At 48.5% G+C, this 17,462-nt stretch overlaps 3 protein-coding genes and 1 pseudogene across 16 annotated transcripts in view; all 4 read left to right on the top strand.

Moving 5' to 3' along the window:
* The window catches only part of RT1-CE13 (RT1 class I, locus CE13), a 211,699-nt gene that overhangs the window by 131,898 nt on the left and 62,339 nt on the right, over positions 1 to 17,462 (top strand). The window lies entirely within an intron of this gene.
* The window catches only part of LOC147998518 (RT1 class I histocompatibility antigen, AA alpha chain-like), a 59,273-nt gene that overhangs the window by 40,283 nt on the left and 1,528 nt on the right, over positions 1 to 17,462 (top strand). The window lies entirely within an intron of this gene.
* Positions 6,433 to 6,579, top strand: Cdk2ap1-ps3 (Cdk2ap1-ps3 pseudogene; annotated as a pseudogene).
* The window catches only part of RT1-CE10 (RT1 class I, locus CE10), a 40,924-nt gene continuing 39,232 nt past the window's right edge, over positions 15,771 to 17,462 (top strand). For 7 of the 13 annotated variants that reach the window (XM_087598642.1, XM_087598639.1, XM_087598637.1 and 4 more), the window contains exons 1-3: positions 15,771 to 15,863; positions 16,066 to 16,335; positions 16,505 to 16,780. In XM_087598642.1, the coding sequence (XP_087454768.1) occupies positions 15,791 to 15,863; positions 16,066 to 16,335; positions 16,505 to 16,780 (619 nt within the window). In that variant the 5' untranslated portion in view covers positions 15,771 to 15,790. Of the gene's footprint in view, positions 15,864 to 16,065; positions 16,336 to 16,504; positions 17,356 to 17,462 lie in introns of all 13 variants that reach the window. The other 6 variants (XM_087598647.1, XM_087598645.1, XM_087598646.1 and 3 more) reach the window with 2 other exon arrangements.

The raw sequence follows: 17,462 nt of genomic DNA, 5'->3' as shown, positions 1-17,462 counted from the left end.
AGAGTAAATCGACCTAATTTCCCTAGAAAGTGAGGATGAGGGTGCACAAGGGGGACACGGGGTGCCTGAGGGCAGAAAAAAGGTTCACAAAAAATGATGAAAGAGAAAAATCTGATATTAGACTCAAGCCAGATGTGAGACCTAAAAAATGTCCTCCTCTTAAAGATCTGTCTGACCTCGACAATGAAAATGACCCAAAATCAGCAAAAGTGAATTGGGAATCCTTAGAAGATGAGGAAGCCAAATACCACAACCCCAATTGGCTTCTGCCATTATCTCTGCCACCTCCTTATAATCAGGCCTCTGTGCCTACTGTAATGGCGGTTGTTGACCCCAAGCAAGAGTTGAAATAAAAAAAAATTACTTATCTTGAGCAACAAATAAAGCTAGAGGAACTTTATCAGTCTGTGATTAACAAGTTACAAAAATTAAAAACGGGATGAGCCTGTGACAGATACAAGCTTAAAAGCAGAAACAACTCGCCCTCCACAGCAGCCTGGACCATCCGTACCAAAAGGCAAGATGCGTGTGAATCCTAACCATGAAAATGAAAGCACAGATGTCTTAGAAGCCTTCCCGGTTACAGAAAGTGTAGATGCTCAGGGACAGCCTTGGAGACATCACCAGGGATTTGACTTGAGAATTATCAAAGAATTAAAAGCTGCTGTGGCCCAATATGGTGCTTCTGCTCCTTACACTCTGGCCATTTTAGAATCAGTGGCTGAAAACTGGCTCACTTCTGGGACTGGAATACACTAGTCCATGCCGTCCTGACTGGAGGCGATTATCTTCTCTGGAAGTCAGAATGTTTTGAACATTGTAGAGAGACTGTCAAGAAGAATGCTCAGGCAGGTGATGGATGGACCTTTGACGAGCTGACTGGATCAGACAATTATGATATTAATGATTCTCAGGTGCATTGTGGTCCTGGCTGTCGCTCAAATTCAAGCGGCAGACACTGGGGCCTGGAGAACACTCCCTGTTAAAGGTGATCCAGGAGTGTCGCTTACTGGGGTGAAACAAGGACCGGATGAGCCTTTTACAGACTTTGTACACAGGCTCATGAGTCCTGCAGGTCTCGTGTATGAATGTACAGAGGCAGGTGTTGATCCTGTGAAACAATTGGCCTATGGAAACGCCAATCCAGCCTGCCAGGCGGCTATCAGATGCTATAGAAAGAAGACTGATTTGACAGGTTACATCCGCCTCTGTTCAGACATCGGACCCTCATATCAACAGGGTCTTGCTATGGCTGCAGCCTTTGGTGGACAGACTGTTAAAGAATTCATCACCAACAGAGACGAAAATAAACGGGGGTGTTTTAAATGTGGTAAGGCAGGACATTATGCTAAGGATTGTTCCGGAGATCCAATTAGGAAACAATCTGATCTCCCTGCTCCTGGCCTCTGTCCAATATGCAAATGGGGAAAACATTGGGCAAATTTCTGCAGATCAAAGAGGGAGGCTGAAGGGAACACAATACATCATCAGGGAAACGGAGGGAGGGGCCAGCCCTGGGCCCCGAAACAAGTCTGTGGGGCAGTCAGCTTTGTTCCAGCCAACTCCAAAAATCCATTTCAAAACTTAGTAGATTAACCCCAGGAGTGCGGGACTGGACCTCTGTTCCCCCTCCCACACAGTATTGACCCCTGAGATGGGGGCTCAGGCTCTCAATACTGGAATCTATGGTCCGCTGCCATCTCAAACGTTTGTATTGATTATAGTAAGAAGCAGCGTGACCATGAAAGGGCTGCAGATTTATCCTGGAGTCATAGACAATGATTATACAGCGGAAATTAAAGTTATGGCCAAAGCAGTAGACAGTATTATAACCGTTCCCCAGGGTGAGAGGATAGCTCAGTTAATATTGCTTCCCCTAATGAAAACTGACAATAAAATACAACATCCCAAAAGAGGAGATGGGGGTTTTGGATCATCAAATATTTACTGGGTACAGGAGATGACTGCTCAGATACCTTCCCTCAAACTTTAGCTAGAAGGAAAGCTATTTACAGGATTAATTGATACAGGAGCCAATGTGACTGTTATTAAACAAGGAGATTGGCCCTCCCATTGGCCTACTGTAGAGACATTAACTAACTGAGAGGGATTGGTCAGAGTATCAACCCGAGACAAAGTTCAAAATACCTTACTTGGAAAGATAAGGAAAATAATTCAGGCCTCATTAAGCCTTTTGTAATTCCTCATTTGCCTGTGAATTTATGGGGGAGGGGCTTGCTTTCCCCGATGATAGTTATAATGTGTCGTTCTAATGCGGAGATTGCTGCTCAGATGTTGGCCCAGGGACACAGGCCCGGAAAAGGATTGGGAAAGCGAGAAAACGGCTCTACAACCTATCTCAGCCACAGGCCAGAAGGATGAAAAGGGGATTGGGAAATTTTTGATTTCCGCCATTGATGTGCCTGCACCCCAAGGGTATGCTAATCCAATTATCTGGAAGTCTGATGAGCCCATAGGGGTCGATCAATGGTCTTTAACCTCTGAAAAACTACAATTAGCACAATTGTCAGTGCAGGAACAATTGGAAGCAGGACAGATTCAAGAGAGTAACTCTCCTTGGAATACTCCTATCTTTGTTATTAAGAAAAAAATCTGGCAAATGGAGGCTGTTACAAGAGCTGTGAATGCTACCATGGTACTCATGGGTGCCCTCCAACCTGTGCTGCCTTCTCCCGTGGCTATACCTCTAGGTTATTTTAAGGTAACAGTTGATTTAAAAGAGTGCTTTTTTTTAATAATTCCTGTATATCCTGATGATCAGAAAAGGTTTGCCTTTAGTCTACCATCTATAAATTTTAAAGAACCTATGAGGCACTATCAGTGGAGAGTCTTGCCTCAAGGAACGGCCAATAGTCCCACCCTATGCCAAAAAATACCTTGCTAAGGCCATACAAACAATCAGAGGTTCTTGAACAGCATGTATATTGTCCATTACATGGATGATACATTAATAGCAGGACACGAAGGTGGACAGGGTTTACAATGCCTTACCCAGCTGACAAAAGGGCTAGCAGCTTCATGGCTTCCAGTAGCTCCAGAAAAGGTTCAGTTATGGGAGCCTATAATTACGTGGGATCCCAAATGAACGGACCAAAGATAATTCATCAAAAGGCTCCCATTCGCAGGGATCAATCATATACTCTTAATGACTTCCCAAAATTGTTGGGTGATATTAATTGGCTTCGACCTTATTTAAAACTTAACTACCAGAGAATTAAAACCCTTGTTTGATGTATTCAAAGGAGATCCTCACCCTAAATCCTGAAGATCAATTTCTCAGTCAGCACCTTTGGCACTGTAAAAGGTCGAGGATGCCATCGCCAAACAATTTGTCACTCATACAAATTATTATCAACTTTTGGTGCTCAGCACATTTAAGCTGACCATGACACCAGCCGGCCTTTTTTGGCAGAGTAACCCTATGGTGTGGATTCATTTACCTTCTTCCCCGAAGGAGGTTTTATTACCTTACTGTGATGCTGTATCAGAGTTCGTTATTTTAGGAAGAGAGAATGCTAGAAAACACTTTAGAATTGAGCCAGCAGAAGTTATTCAGCCTCACCCCCAACCTCAGGTGGACCGGCTTTCACAGGACACAGACACAGGGCCTGTTGCCTGGGCCTCAGGCAGGAGCTTTAGACAACCATCGTCCACCTGACAGGCGAATTCAATTTTGTAAGCCACATGCTCTTATATGTCCCCGAATTATTAGTAAAGATCCTTTAGACGAGGCTTGACTGGTGTTTACTGATGGATCCTCTAATGGCATTGTAGCCTGTACTTTTAAAGATGAAAATAGTTAAATTCCAGACTCAAACTCCTCCGCCTGAGTGGTTGAGCTACAGGCCAGTGCTGCAGTTCTTTCTGCCTCTCCTGAGGAATCCTTGAATGTTTATATGGACAGCGCTTACCTAGCCCATCCCACACCTCTGTTAGAACCTGTGGGACACATTCGATGTCTCAGAAACAGCCACCTTGTTTTTTTTTTATTTATTTTTTAAGATTTTATTTTATTGTATATGAGTACACTGTAGCTGCCTTCAGACACACCAGAAGAGGGCATCAGATCTCATTACAGATGGTTGTGAGCCACCATGTGGTTGCTGGGAATTGAACTCAGGACCTCAGGAAGAGCAGTCGGTGCTCTTAACCGCTGAGCCATCTCTCCAGCCCGCCACCTTGTTTTTATGTTGTCAAAAACTTATCCAAAAATGGATGAAGAAGTGTTACTTGGGACACCTTAGGGCCCATTCTGGTCTGCCAGGACCTTTGACCTGAGGCAAGGAAGTGGCAGATGGGGCCGCTAAGTTCATAGCCACCGCCTCCCCTGGCCTACCTGAAAGTCTTCACCAGGCGCAGACAGCTCATTCTTTCCATCATTTAAATGCTCACACATTAAGATTGATGTTTGATATTACCAGAGAACAAGCCAGACAGGGAGTCAAACAATGTCCTTCCTGTGAGACTCACCTCCCAACTCCACATTTGGGAGTCAATCCCAAAGGCTTGATACCAAATACGATCTGGAAAATGGATGCCACACACTGGTCAGAATTTGGTAATTTACAATATATTCATGTTTGTACAGATACCCATAGTGGGTTCATTGTTGCTACCCTACAAACTGGGGAAGGCAGCAAACAGGTCAGTGCCCACCTATTACACTGCTTTTCTGTCTTGGGGCTTCCCAAACAAATTAAAACTGATAATGGTCCAGGTTATATCTCAAAGGATTTTCAAGAATTCTGTACACAGTTACACATCGCACATCTTACAGGGATTCCCTGTAATCCTCAAGGACAAGGCATGGTAGAAAGAGCACATTTGTCTTTAAAAACCACTACTGAAAACATTTAAAAAGGGAGAATGGTACCCTATGAAAGGTACCCCCAGAAATATAGTAAACCATGCCCTTCTTAGTTTAAAGTTTTAAAAATTGGATGCTGATGAAAAGTGAGCTGCAGATCACTTTTGGCACCCTAATTCACAAAAACAGTTTGCCTCGGTCAAATGGAAAGATCCTTCAGATAAAAAATGGCGTGGACCTGACCCAGTGCTTACCTGGTGGATAAGGTCAGTCTGTATTTTTTCAAGAAAATGATGCAGTCAGATGGCTGCCAGAGCGATTGGTAACACAAATTGATAATGATAATAAATCCAGAGAATAACCTCTTCCCTGAGAATACGTGTTCTTTTTCTTTTCAGGAAAACGATTGAATTCGGCTTGCTGGTGACGTTCCTTTGGGCGGTCCTTTGAGCCAATGAAAATCACTTGTGAGGCTTCAGCACCAGGTGAAAGGGAGGTAACTTCCCCGTTTGCCTGGCGTTTTTTTCCTGACAGGAAATTATACCAACCATGCTAAAACTCAGAGATATGGTTGTCTCAGAGCCGTGGCTGATGGCCCACCTGTGGGATGCCGATCTGCTAAAATGTTACATTTTACAGATTTTAAGACACGGCCTGGAAAAGTTGCTCCTGTCTTGTGCTCTTTTGTCTGATCAGCAACGTTCCTACTGCTTAGACAGATGGATTGAGGAGAACGTGGGTTGTCCCTACCATTCATGCAGAATCCATGATGTTAGGACCTTAAGAAATGATGAGATTATTATCCAAGGTCCTTATCAGGGCCCCAATTTTTATCGCACACCCGCAGGCTCTACGTGGGTTGTTTTGAGATCCACACAATTCTCGCTGGACTACACCAGTCAAGGGAGCCATGATTATGACCTGATACAACCTGGCCTAGCAGCTCTGTCTGTATTTGGCGTTCTCTTGTCCAAGTACAAACCACCATTCTTGCAGAAATCCAAGAACAAGAAAAAGAGTTAAATGCACCACTCACCTCTCTGTCTTCACGACATCCTTTCTCCTGGCTCTCTCTTCTTTGAGAAGGCCTCGTGATTGCCAACATTGCAGATCTTGGCCATGTATGCAGGTGAAGGCAGACACAAGATCAAATGAGGCCTCTCATTGGGGAGAAGAAAGGGAGCAGAAAGGGAGAAGCAACATGGAGGGAGACGTAAAGGATCCTAGCCACACATCTCTATGGAGACACAGGTTGTCATGAATATTTCTTCAGGGATGGATTTCTGTAGACAGGTTTATCTTATCTACGTGGGTGGTTAATACCCTTATCAATCGGATGTAAGTTAATTGTGTGGATGCATTGCACATAGAGTGTACAGCCCAGCCGTGTCTGGGCTCAAAGTTTGTGGCCTCCCGTGAGCCGCACCTGGTGTCTGCCTGATGTAATGTGGCAGCGGCAGGGTGAGGACAGCCATAGTTGCCCTGGCGGCCCAAGAAGGTGACAAAACAAAGTGCACTGGCTCCTAGCAGGCGCTCGGACGGGTGCGCGGACTTGGAAGCCTTGGCCTCGCCACCGAAGCACTAGCTGCGGACCTCAATGCAGGAAGTGTCCATTCACCGTCTACTCACATGGCAACTTCCTCCCAACATCGCCAGCTGCTGAGTGACTGTGGGCCTCCATGGCTAGGCTACACCCAGGGAACTGGAAATAGCCAGGGGCCTCAGAGTAACCGTGCAGAGCTGCTGGCCACAGTTGAAGATTTTTCAAATGCTAAGGTCTCAGACAGCACTTGTCTGGAATCAGGGTCTGACATGGCTTTGTGCACAGCTGAAACTAATCCTTGCAAAAGAAAAAAAAAAGTCAGTGAAGGCTTCCCCTGAGACTTGCATAATTTTTCTAAGTGATGTGGACTTCTGTCCTGGCTCCTCCACTTGGTTCCCAGCCCTTAAAGCTGCTAAGCAGCACTGTTCTGAGATTGGATCCTCAAGTTGCCCTGTTCCTGTACAGCAGCGCAGAGCCCCTGTCAAGTGGACCTGAGCTGTGTTAATTCCCCTCCTCCTCTGTGCTCTTCCACATTCCTGGCTTCTTCTCTCCATCATGGCAACCATTACCACTGAGGTCCAGCCTCTGCTACAGCTGTTACCAATCCTCCTCAGTCTTGGGGAATAGTTCAATTCTAAGTAGTCTAAATATTTAGAGTTTGTTTCACATAGGACAAGGGCATGCCATAGGACATCATTGTGTCTTTAAAATGCCTTAGGTCCATCATGTGTACAGCACCCCATGCTGTATTGTCATAACCATGTGGGTGGATTGTCTCCATTAGCCAGCATATGCTGTGGTGGAACTACTTGGAATGCTGTTGGGATTCTGTGACCCAGGACAGCCTGCCCTCAAAAGGTGCTGTGGGTTTATCCCTGTCTCCCAAACATGGCAGTCTCCTCTGACCATCCTCCTGCTTCCCACTTTGACCTGACCGCCCTCTGACCCAGGTTCTTCCTCTCTTTCTACCTGGGGGAAGCTCCCTCTCTCTGCTCCAGTCACTGGGAATGAGCCTACTGGTTCTCCCCTTTCTTGTGTTTGAAATTTTTCAATCTTTTCTACCTCTGTTAGTTTCTCCAGTTGCACAGCCAACTCTGCTACTTCTCAGAAGAGAGAGAGGAACCCTCCTGTTTTCCTTTTTCCCTCCATGTTTTGAATCCCAAGCTTCTCCATTTCTTCCTGTATTTATTCCAGTTCCTCAGTCAAATCTTTCCTCCGTTTTATAAACAATAGCCCCAAATGATGGAGAGTGGAAACGAAAACTGACGTGGAAATACATGTGGGGCATGGCCCAAGAAAAGCCTTAGAAAACACAAGGTTGGCTTTTTGAAACAAAGTATCCATTCCTTTTCTCCTGCCTGTTTCCAGCCCGGTCTCTTCAAACATTTCTCCCAACCGTTCCTCCCACAGTTCTCCTACAGTCTAGTCCCTTCTCCCAGTTTTCCCAACACCAGCGGCTCCAAACTACACCATGTAGTCCCTAAGCAGTGCACAGCAAAATCGGTCAAACCAGTGCCAGGCCCTGCCTTCTCACCTCAGCTTTAAGATGCCCTCACAGGGACTGTCAAAATTTGTGTCTCTTGAGAAAATGGCTGCACCAAGGCCTCTCATCAGGCTGAAGACATCACAGTCCAGGGTGGCTCATCTGCTTTTTTCTGAAGCAGGAGCTGCCCCTCAGGAGCTGTCCATTGTGGGGGCAACTCCTCTCCTGCCTCACCCAGCAACTCCACAGAGATGGCACCACAGCAAAGCTGCCTGCGCCCAGGAAGGACTTCTTATCCTAACCCCTGGGCCCAGTTCTGAGAAAGGTAGTGCGTCTGAAAAAAGAAAAAAAAAAAAAACCCTACCAATCCCAGAACAAATAAAAAAACAAAAGAAACAAACAAACAAACAAACAAACAAAAAACCCAGAAAGCAAAAGCAAAACCAAAACAAAGAACCACCCCCAACCCCCAGCCCATGAACTTCCCACAAAACCCACCAATACTTGAGCAGGAAACCTATCAATCCTTGAATAGGAATAAGCACCAACCTTTCAACTTTTTATAAACAAAATAGCACAAAATGAGAAAAAGGAGAAAAAATATGGCTGCTAAAAACCATACAGGGCACGTCCCAAGAACAGCCTCAGTAAGCACCCTGTTGGCTTTTTGAAACAAAGTATCCACTCCTCCTCTTCCTGCCTTTGTTCTAAGGTAATTGAAATAAACCTGCCCATTCTGCATCGCCCCACATTTGGCACCCTTTGTAAAATGTGCATTTTATTTTCAATGATCAGTTCTGTACACCTGAAGCTGTTAGCTGCAAATTCCATCAAAGGTGCAGCAAATCGCTTCTTTCTGCCCCAGCCTGCAGTAATATGCCCTGACAGGAGCTGTCAAACTTGTTCCATTCCTAATATTAGGCAGAGGCCCTGACATCTCCTCAGCCTGCCACCATCACAGGAGCTGTCCATGGTTGGGCATCGCCTTTCCTGCCTCAGCCTACTGTTGTCAGGAGAGGCTATTCACAATGGTGACTCCTTTCCTGCCTCAGCCTACAGTCTTGGTCAAATCCCACCGCAAGAGCTGTCTCACAGGAGCTGTCCATAGTGCCAGCGCCTCCTCTCCTGCCTCACACAGCAGCTCCACAGAGATGGCGCTGTAATGTTATATTTTTCTCATCCCTACTTTAATGTGGTCTCTTAAATGCTTTAACCTCCCTTCAAGCCCACAACCCACTAAAGGTAGTGGGAAAAAATGGGTAATAGGATACAGAGAAAATGGACCTGTTTAGGAATTGATCTTTGGAGCAAGTGTTCTCTGTGTTGTCAGGAAATCAGCAGTTCAGTTCACAGGTCAGTTCATTAGTGTCCAGATAGCAGCAGTGGTAGCACGACCTTGCAGAAACAGCTAGACCTCAGACAAATTGGCAGGAGTCAGCAGGAGGGATCAGGATCAGCAGAGACACCAGGAGAAGTCCCTTAGCATGCCTCTCTCAGGGAAGGGCAGATCAGTGAAGACAGGAGACCAAGAAGCATTACAAAGAGAGCTGTGCAAGCAATCCAAGCCTCCTGTCACTGTCCATTGGGTCCCATTTATACTCCCTCCAAACTTCACATGTCCTCCATAAGTCTTGCCTCACCAAGTGTCTTGCCTTAGCCTGTGAGTTTATCTTAGCCAAACTTCACATAGGTCTGTATCATTCACAGATTGACGTCACTCTGCCAATCAGCCCAGTCCACGGAAGCAGCAGGGAGCCGCCAGCACACCACCAGAACATTTCTGGTGCATTTCTCTCTATGGAGCCTGAACAAACGGAGCTCTACAAAGCAATGTAAGGTGAACCAATCCCTGTGTGTCATAATCAAATAATCCTTTATCATGGTCCTTTCACGTCCTTGCTTTAGCAGAATGTCCTTTCACTTGTGTCTGCTTCAGGAAAACACTCCTTCACACGTTTGCCTCAGTAAAATATCATCCCACACAACTGAATTTCTAAGAAAACCAAAAGTTTGAAATACATGGCACTTCAGAAAAGCTCTCTGCAGTTGAGAAGAACTTCCCACCAGAGCAAAGACGCTGGATGGGGATGGTACCTGGCCATTCCTTGTTGGTCATTGTTTGTCCTGACTTTACAGAAAGAAATGGTGTTCTGGAGGCTTCCTACCAATTCTGTGGACTCAGGCAAATTGGCAGATTGCAGTGGAAGTTTTAGACGTGCTAACTGAGACAGACACACATGGAGTTTGCTAAGACAGATTCACATTGTGTTTTCCTGAGCTGTGGGAGGACATGGGATGTTTGGAGGGAGTGTAACAGGACGCCATGGACAGTGATGGCGGGCTTGCATAACTGGCTGTCTAATGCTTCATTGGTCTCAAGTATTTGCCTTCACTGGTACCTCAGTCTTTAAGGCTGGCCCTCTTTACCTGGCCCCATTCTCCTACCATTGGAGCTGCCACTCTGCAGTTCCCTTAGGTTCTCCTGTGCCATGGCGCTCCCTACCATTCCTTTGCTCATTTTTCCTTCAGAGCTACCTCTCTCACAGCTCTGCTAGGTCAACCTGGTGTTCAGTGCAGTTTCCTTAGGCCCTGTGATTTTCTGGTCCTCCCTCCATCCCTCCACATTCAGAGCTGTAACCCTGCAACTTCCTCAGGCCCTGCTGGGCGACTGTGACTCTTCCTGCCCTCTCCTACCCTCTCATGTTAGAGACGCCTGTAACTTGCAACTCTAACCCTGCAACTCCTCTAGGCCCTCATGGCTTCTGAGACTCCATTCCCAACCCTTTCCTATGAATAAGATCCTTTATGAGAGCTTGGTTCTCATTCCACTTCTGGCTTCTACAAAAGTCCTGGCACCAGGCACCGGGACTCTTAGGTGTGGCCAGGCTGCTGAGTTGTGGTGATGACCCACTGAACAGCTTGGTCCTCATTTTCTTCTCCCTGAGTCTGGGGGCGCCCATGGCTCCAGGCTGCAGTGACGTTCTGCTTCCCCTCTCTCACCCAGGGCAGCAGGATCTTTCCCACCCTCTTGTTCTCTTGGGAGGCCTCTTAGAATCCTCCACCCTGTGCATCTGAAACCAAACCTGAAGGTACCTAAGTTTATTCACCTGTCCATGCAACATTGGCCTCAGTGTCCCTTAGATAAACAACATGAATGGCCACTCGATGGCACCCACGATCCTCAGTGTTCCTTATTGACATGGTGGGGAGCACAGTAGCAGACAGACAGACAGACAAGATGCAGGAGATGCAGCTGAGGGTTTGCATCCAGATCCGCGGGCAGCTGAAAGAGCCAGACCCTGGGCCTGGTCTGAGCATTTGAAACTCCTCAGCCACCTCAGTGACGCAGTCCCTCCCACAAGGCCACACTTCCTGACAGTGCCCAACCCTGGGGACCAAGCACTCACATCTATGAGCCTGGGGGGCCATTCTCATTAAAGCACACATTTCTGTTCACCACAGGGCAGACCAGTGCTTCCTGGCCTTGCTGGGTCTGTGTATTAGCCGTGTCTCAAGAGTAACAGAATGTATAGAATGAACATTTATATGTTATATATAATGTAATACATTTGATGCATGATAATGTCTTACAGTCTGTGGTCCAGATAACTCAGCAATGGCTGATGATTAATAGAAACTCCAAGAATTCAGTAGATGCTCAGTCCACAAGGCTGGGTGCCTCAGCTGCCCTTCAGTATAAGCTACCACCCCAAAGACGTAGGCGCTCAAGTCAGTGAAGAAAGGAACTTCCCAGCAGGGCAGAGCAGCAGGCAAAGAGCAAAGGCTTCCTTCATCCGTGTCCTTATGTAGCGTCCACCGGAAGGTGTGGTCCATTTTAGGGTGGGGGTCTCCATCTCAGATATTCTGGATTAAAATGTATCTTCCTACCACAAAATCCATATAGAAGTTGATTTTTCACACTTCAAACTGAGCAAATCCTGTCACAGGTGTTCCCTCCATGTTGGGGTTAACTCCAGATGCAGTCCAGTTGACATGTAAGCCTGGCCACCACACGTCCACCTCTTGTCAGCTTTGTTAGCACAACTGTCATTGTGCACCGTGTAAAGATTACCTTTGTGTCACTCAAATGACGATTTCTCGCTTCTGCACATCTGGTTTTAAACTGGGCGTGGCACTGGAATGCTTACTGTAAGAACGTCCTGTCTGGAGTGTGTGCAAACATTGCTCCCCGTCTGTTTTCTGCTTTGTCAATAAAGCTGATCAGCCAAGAACTGAGCAGTGGAGAGAACAGGGCGGTACTTCTGATTCCATGGAGGGGAGGAGAGAAAGGGAGAGGGGGGATTTCAGCCATGAGGAGAGGTGAAGAAGCCACCATGAGAAAACAGCAGAGCCACAAATAGAGCCACATCTACACTACAGTGACAGCATCATGGGAGACTAGGCTGGGAGGAAGCTGGGTGAGCTTAGAGGATTAGAATAGAACAGTAATGCCCAGTGAGCGTGCTTTAAAGCGAATTGAACAAACCATAGTCTCTCTGTCTCAATTTCTGGGAGCAAGCTGGGTCAGAGAAAAAACACCACTTACTTTAATGATATACAACTGGACACACAGTCACATCACCCTGTGTAATGGGAAATCAATAACCAGGTCATAATAATGGGGAAACATGAGACAACTGTCCCGTGTGACATCACAAAGGCCGTGTAAATTTAGAAAGAGTGGCAATGTCCCTAAAGGGTCATTCTTGTACTATATCAAATTCAAAGGCTATAGCCATTTATAATTCTCTCAATTGATGCTACATTGTATGATACACGGAAAACACAAATATCTGTACAAAGACATTCTGAACCAAACTGTCGCGCCCACCTCGACCGGCAAGGAAGACGCAACACCGTTGGATCCTTCTCAATCAGCCTTTATTGCAGGAACACCTAATTGATAGTACGGGGACCCCGGGGAACAAAGGCACTCGCCTTAAATACAAGACAGGCTGTGGCTGTAAATTTGTCCACTGGGGATTGGTAGAGCATGAAATACCTATTTAGCATGAATATCACCCTGGCCTTGTAGGTGCTGGGGGTCTGCCAACACATGCGCTGTAGGTGTTTACCACAAACGACCACCGGATGTCGGCGCTATCTTTAGCCGCTCCCTACATCTCCCTCTTTTTTGTTTTTTTAAAAATGAACCCATTAGGTGGAGGTAGTGGTCTGAGAGAGGTCAGACATGCCTCACAGAGTGCCCAGCTTCCCATGCTTTTATGACCTTATTTACGATCGATTTACAAGCAAGGCGAGCTGGCGAGCCGGCGGATCTTGTGGCTCATCAGTGGACTCTTCCCAACAAATGCATTCGTGCCCTGGACGGTGGCAATTCAGACAGAAGCAACACCACAACACAAAAAGAGTATAAGGCAAAAGTGCTAGTCCAACCCACAAAGGATCAAATGGAAAAGACAACATTACCATGCTCCACAAACCCTTTTTTTCCCTCTAAACCAAGGCTATCATCGACTCTGCTTCTCCAGAGAACTTTATTGTCCTACTAGGGAAATTCTATAATCCCTTATCCCGGAGCTTTACAGTCCCAATTCTAGGAACTTTACCGTTCCAATTCTAGGAACTCTATTGTCCCAAATCCGGCAACTAACTGCTCCTACTGGGAACTTACCGACGTCGACCGTCCTGAGGCTGAAAAAGTTCTGGATCCAGACGTGAGAAGATCTCGGTTCCCCGTACGGGCCACCAGTTGTCGCGCCCACCTCGACCGGCAAGGAAGACGCAACACCGTTGGATCCTTCTCAATCAGCCTTTATTGCAGGAACACCTTATTGATGATACGGGGACCCCGAGGAACAAAGACACTTGCCTTATATACAAAACAGACTGTGGCTGTAAATTTGTCCACTGGGGATTGGTGGAGTATGAAATACCTATTTAGCATGAATATCACCCTGGCCTTGTAGGTGCTGGGGGTATGCCAACACATGCGCTGTAGGTGTTTACCACAAACGACCACCGGATGTCGGCGCCATCTTTAGCCGCTCCCTACAGCCATGTTCAGAAAGGATTGGGAGGTGTGACCTTGATGGAGGATGTGTGCCACTGGTGTGTGCACTGAGGTTTTAAAAGACTTTCACTGGGTTGGAGAGATGGCTCAGTGGTTAGGAGCAACGACTGCTCCTGAGTTCAAATCCCAGCAAACACACAGTGCCTCACAACCATCTGTAATGAGATCTGATGCCCTCTTATGGTGTCTGAAGACAGGTACAGTGTACTTTATTAATAAATTATATATATTATATGTGATAATATTTTATATTACATATATTATATATATATCAAAATTTTTAAAAAATTGACTTTCACTATTCCCAGTGTCTCAGTCTGTTACTTGCAAATCAAGTCAGGAGCTCTCAGCTGTTCCCCCACCACACCTCTCCTCTGCCATCATGGACTCAAATCCTCTGAAACTACATAACAGATTAAACATATTCTTTTATAAGATGCCTTGGTCATAGTGTCTTATCACAGTAGCTAAGAACTAACTAGAGCTAGTGTGCTGACACAGGCCTTCAATCCTATTGTGGGTGATTGAATAGGTGGCCCACATAGGCTCATGTGTTTGGATGCTTGGCCCACAAAGAGTGGCACTATTAGGAGGTGTGGCCTTGTGGGAGTAGGCGTGGCCTTGCTGGAGGAAGTGTGTCACTGAGAGGAAGGGCTTTGAGGTCTCTGTGCTCATGCTGTGCCCAATGTGGAATGAGAGCCTCTTCCTGGCTGCCTTTGGATCAAGATGTAGAAGTCTCAGCTCCTTCAGCACCATGTCTGCCTGCAGCTGCCATGCTTCCTGTTATAATGGACTAAACCCCTGAAACTGTTACCCAGTCCCTATTGAATGTTTCTTTTTAGAATTGTTGCCTTGGTCATGGTGTTTCTACACGACAATGAAAGGGAAACTAAGACACCCAGCCCTCAGGATGCAAAGGCCATGTATCTCTGGGAGGTCAAGGCCAGCTTGGTCTGCATAGTGAGTTCCAGGACAGCCAGAGCAGTGCAGACAGACCTTGTCTCAAAAAACAGAATAAATAAGAAGAAAAGTAACAGAGACAGATCCTTTCTGTGGGGCTGCCTACCCCAACTGCATCCTTAGGTCAGTCAGGATGGAACCTAAGAGCTTCAAGTTCCCACGGAAAACACTCACAGCACCTAAGAGTGGTTCACTGAAACAGGAGCCCCAGAATCCTGGTGAGTCTGCTGGGCTGCTGTGGAGACCTGCATGGGGAGGGGACTGGAGTTCACACCTGTGCTCACCACATTTGTTGCTCTATGTGATGGGTGACTCTCTTCAGGAGCCCCCACCCATCTCTCCTCTTCTTTCCACTTCAGTTCTGTGGCTGCGATTTGGAGAGATCCACAGAATGAAGAAATTTAATCTTTCCCCACACTACTGATCAAGTGAAGAGAGCCTGGTCTCTGTGGGGTCCGGGAGGGGCTCACAAGCCAATGCCTCCTCTTAAAGGAGAAGCATCTCTCCACTGCATGCACAAGGCTTGTGTTGTGATTGTGTTCCCGGAAGTGGCTTTTCTTCTAGAAGACTCCAGGGTCTGACTTATGAAGAGAAGAAGGAAGGGGAGGGTGGAGGAGAGCAAACAGGGAGCCTTTCCTGCGGGTCTCTCCTGGTGTCCACACAGCTTCTGGGTGACACCTTGACAAACAGCACTCTGTCCCTCAGGCAAAGTCTTAGTCCCCAGGCCATGAGGTCAGGGGCGGGGCTGGGGATTCCCCATCTCCCCAGTTTCACTTCTGCTCCTAACCTGTGTCAGGTCCTTCTGCCCGGACACTGACGACCCGCTGAAAATTCTCACTCCCATTGGGTGCCGTGAACCCCGTGAACCAATCAGCGTCGTCATGGTACAGGAGTTATAAAGTCCACGCAGTCCGCGGAACTCAGACCGGTCCCGGATCGCACATGGGGGCGATGGCACCGCGCACGCTGCTCCTGCTGCTGGCGGCCGCCCTGGCCCCAACCCAGACCCGCGCGGGTGAGTGCGGGGTCGGGAGGGAAACGGCCTCTGCGTGGTAGGGCGGGGGCGGCACCAGGGAAGCCGGGTCACCGCGTCGCACACCAGACCCTCCGCCCCTTCTCCACCCGCGTCCCTACCCCGGGCCCTGCTCCCCGCCCGGCCCGCGCACGCGCCCGGGGTCCCGGGAGGAGGTCGGGGTCTCACCGCGCGCCGCCCCCAGGCTCACACTCGCCGCGGTATTTCCACACCGCCGTGTCCCGGCCCGGCCTCGGGGAGCCCCGGTTCATTTCTGTCGGCTACGTGGACGACACGCAGTTCGTGCGCTACGACAGCGACGCGGAGAATCCGAGATACGAGCCGCGGGCGCGGTGGATGGAGCGGGAGGGGCCGGAGTATTGGGAGGAGCAGACACGGGTCGCCAAGGGACAGGAGCAGGATTACCGAGTGAGCCTGAGGAACCTGCTAGGCTACTACAACCAGAGCGAGGGCGGTGAGTGACCCCGGGTCGGAGGTCACGACCCCTCCCGGTCCCCACACGGCCTGGGACCTCCAGGTCCCAAGTCCGAGGTTCGGAGCAGAACCGACCCGGGTCGGTTTCCCATTCGGTTTTGAGTTGTCCGCGGGCGGGCGGGGCCGGGTCTGACCGCGGGGTCCCGCAGGCTCTCACACCATCCAGAGGATGTATGGCTGTGATCTGGGGTCGGACGGGAGCCTCCTCCGCGGGTATGAGCAGCACGCCTACGACGGCCGCGATTACATCGCCCTGAACGAAGACCTGAAAACGTGGGCGGCAGCGGAATTTGCAGCACGGATCACCCGGAGCAAGTGGGAGCGGGATGGTGCTGCAGAGAGAAGCAGGGCCTACCTGGAGGGCACGTGTGTGGAGTGGCTCAGCAGATACCTGGAGCACGGGAAGGAGACGCTGCTGCGCTCAGGTGCTGGGTCCGCGGGGTTCTCCTCCCTCTGCCCTCGGACTGGGGCTCAGTCCTGGGGAAGAAGGAACCCTCAGCTGGGTGATGCCCCTGTCTCAGAGGGGAGACAGCATCCCTGGGTCTCCGGATCCCTCATCACAGTGACTGCACTGCCTCTCCCAGGGCCCAGCCTTCTCCCTGGAGAGTTCTGAGTCCCTCTCAGGAGGGAAGGAGAGAATTTCCCCACTTAACAGCAGGGGCTCCCTGCTGTCAGCCAGGGCCTCTCCCAGGCCAGGTTCTCTGCCCACACCCACTCTCTGAGGACACTGACTCCTGTCCTGCTGAGTGTGTCAGCCCTTACACCTCAGGACCAGAAGTCTCCTTTACCTCATGGGAGACATGGAGTCCACTACACTAGGCTGGTTCCCCCAGTTTCTAGAACTTTCTACAGAATACATTCTCACAGATCCCTCCCTGATGTGGGGTTTGCCTCTCTTCCACACCCCATTTCTCTCTCTTTGTACAGTGGTGAATGGTCCCATGAGTCCTTGTGGGGCACCCTGGAGGAATAAATCTTGGGATTTCTTTTTCTTTTTTCTGTCTATTTTTCTTTCTCTCCCCCCGCCCCCCCACCCCCCCGGAGCTGGGGACCGAACCCAGGGCCTTGTGCTTGCTAGGCAAGCGCTCTATCACTGAGCTAAATCCC

Source organism: Rattus norvegicus, chromosome 20 (assembly GCF_021556685.1).
Source record: "Rattus norvegicus strain SHRSP/BbbUtx chromosome 20, alternate assembly SHRSP_T2T, whole genome shotgun sequence".
NCBI lineage: Eukaryota > Metazoa > Chordata > Mammalia > Rodentia > Muridae > Rattus > Rattus norvegicus.
The sequence above is the reverse complement of the archived record's forward strand: the minus strand, read 5'-3'. Positions and strand labels throughout refer to the sequence as shown.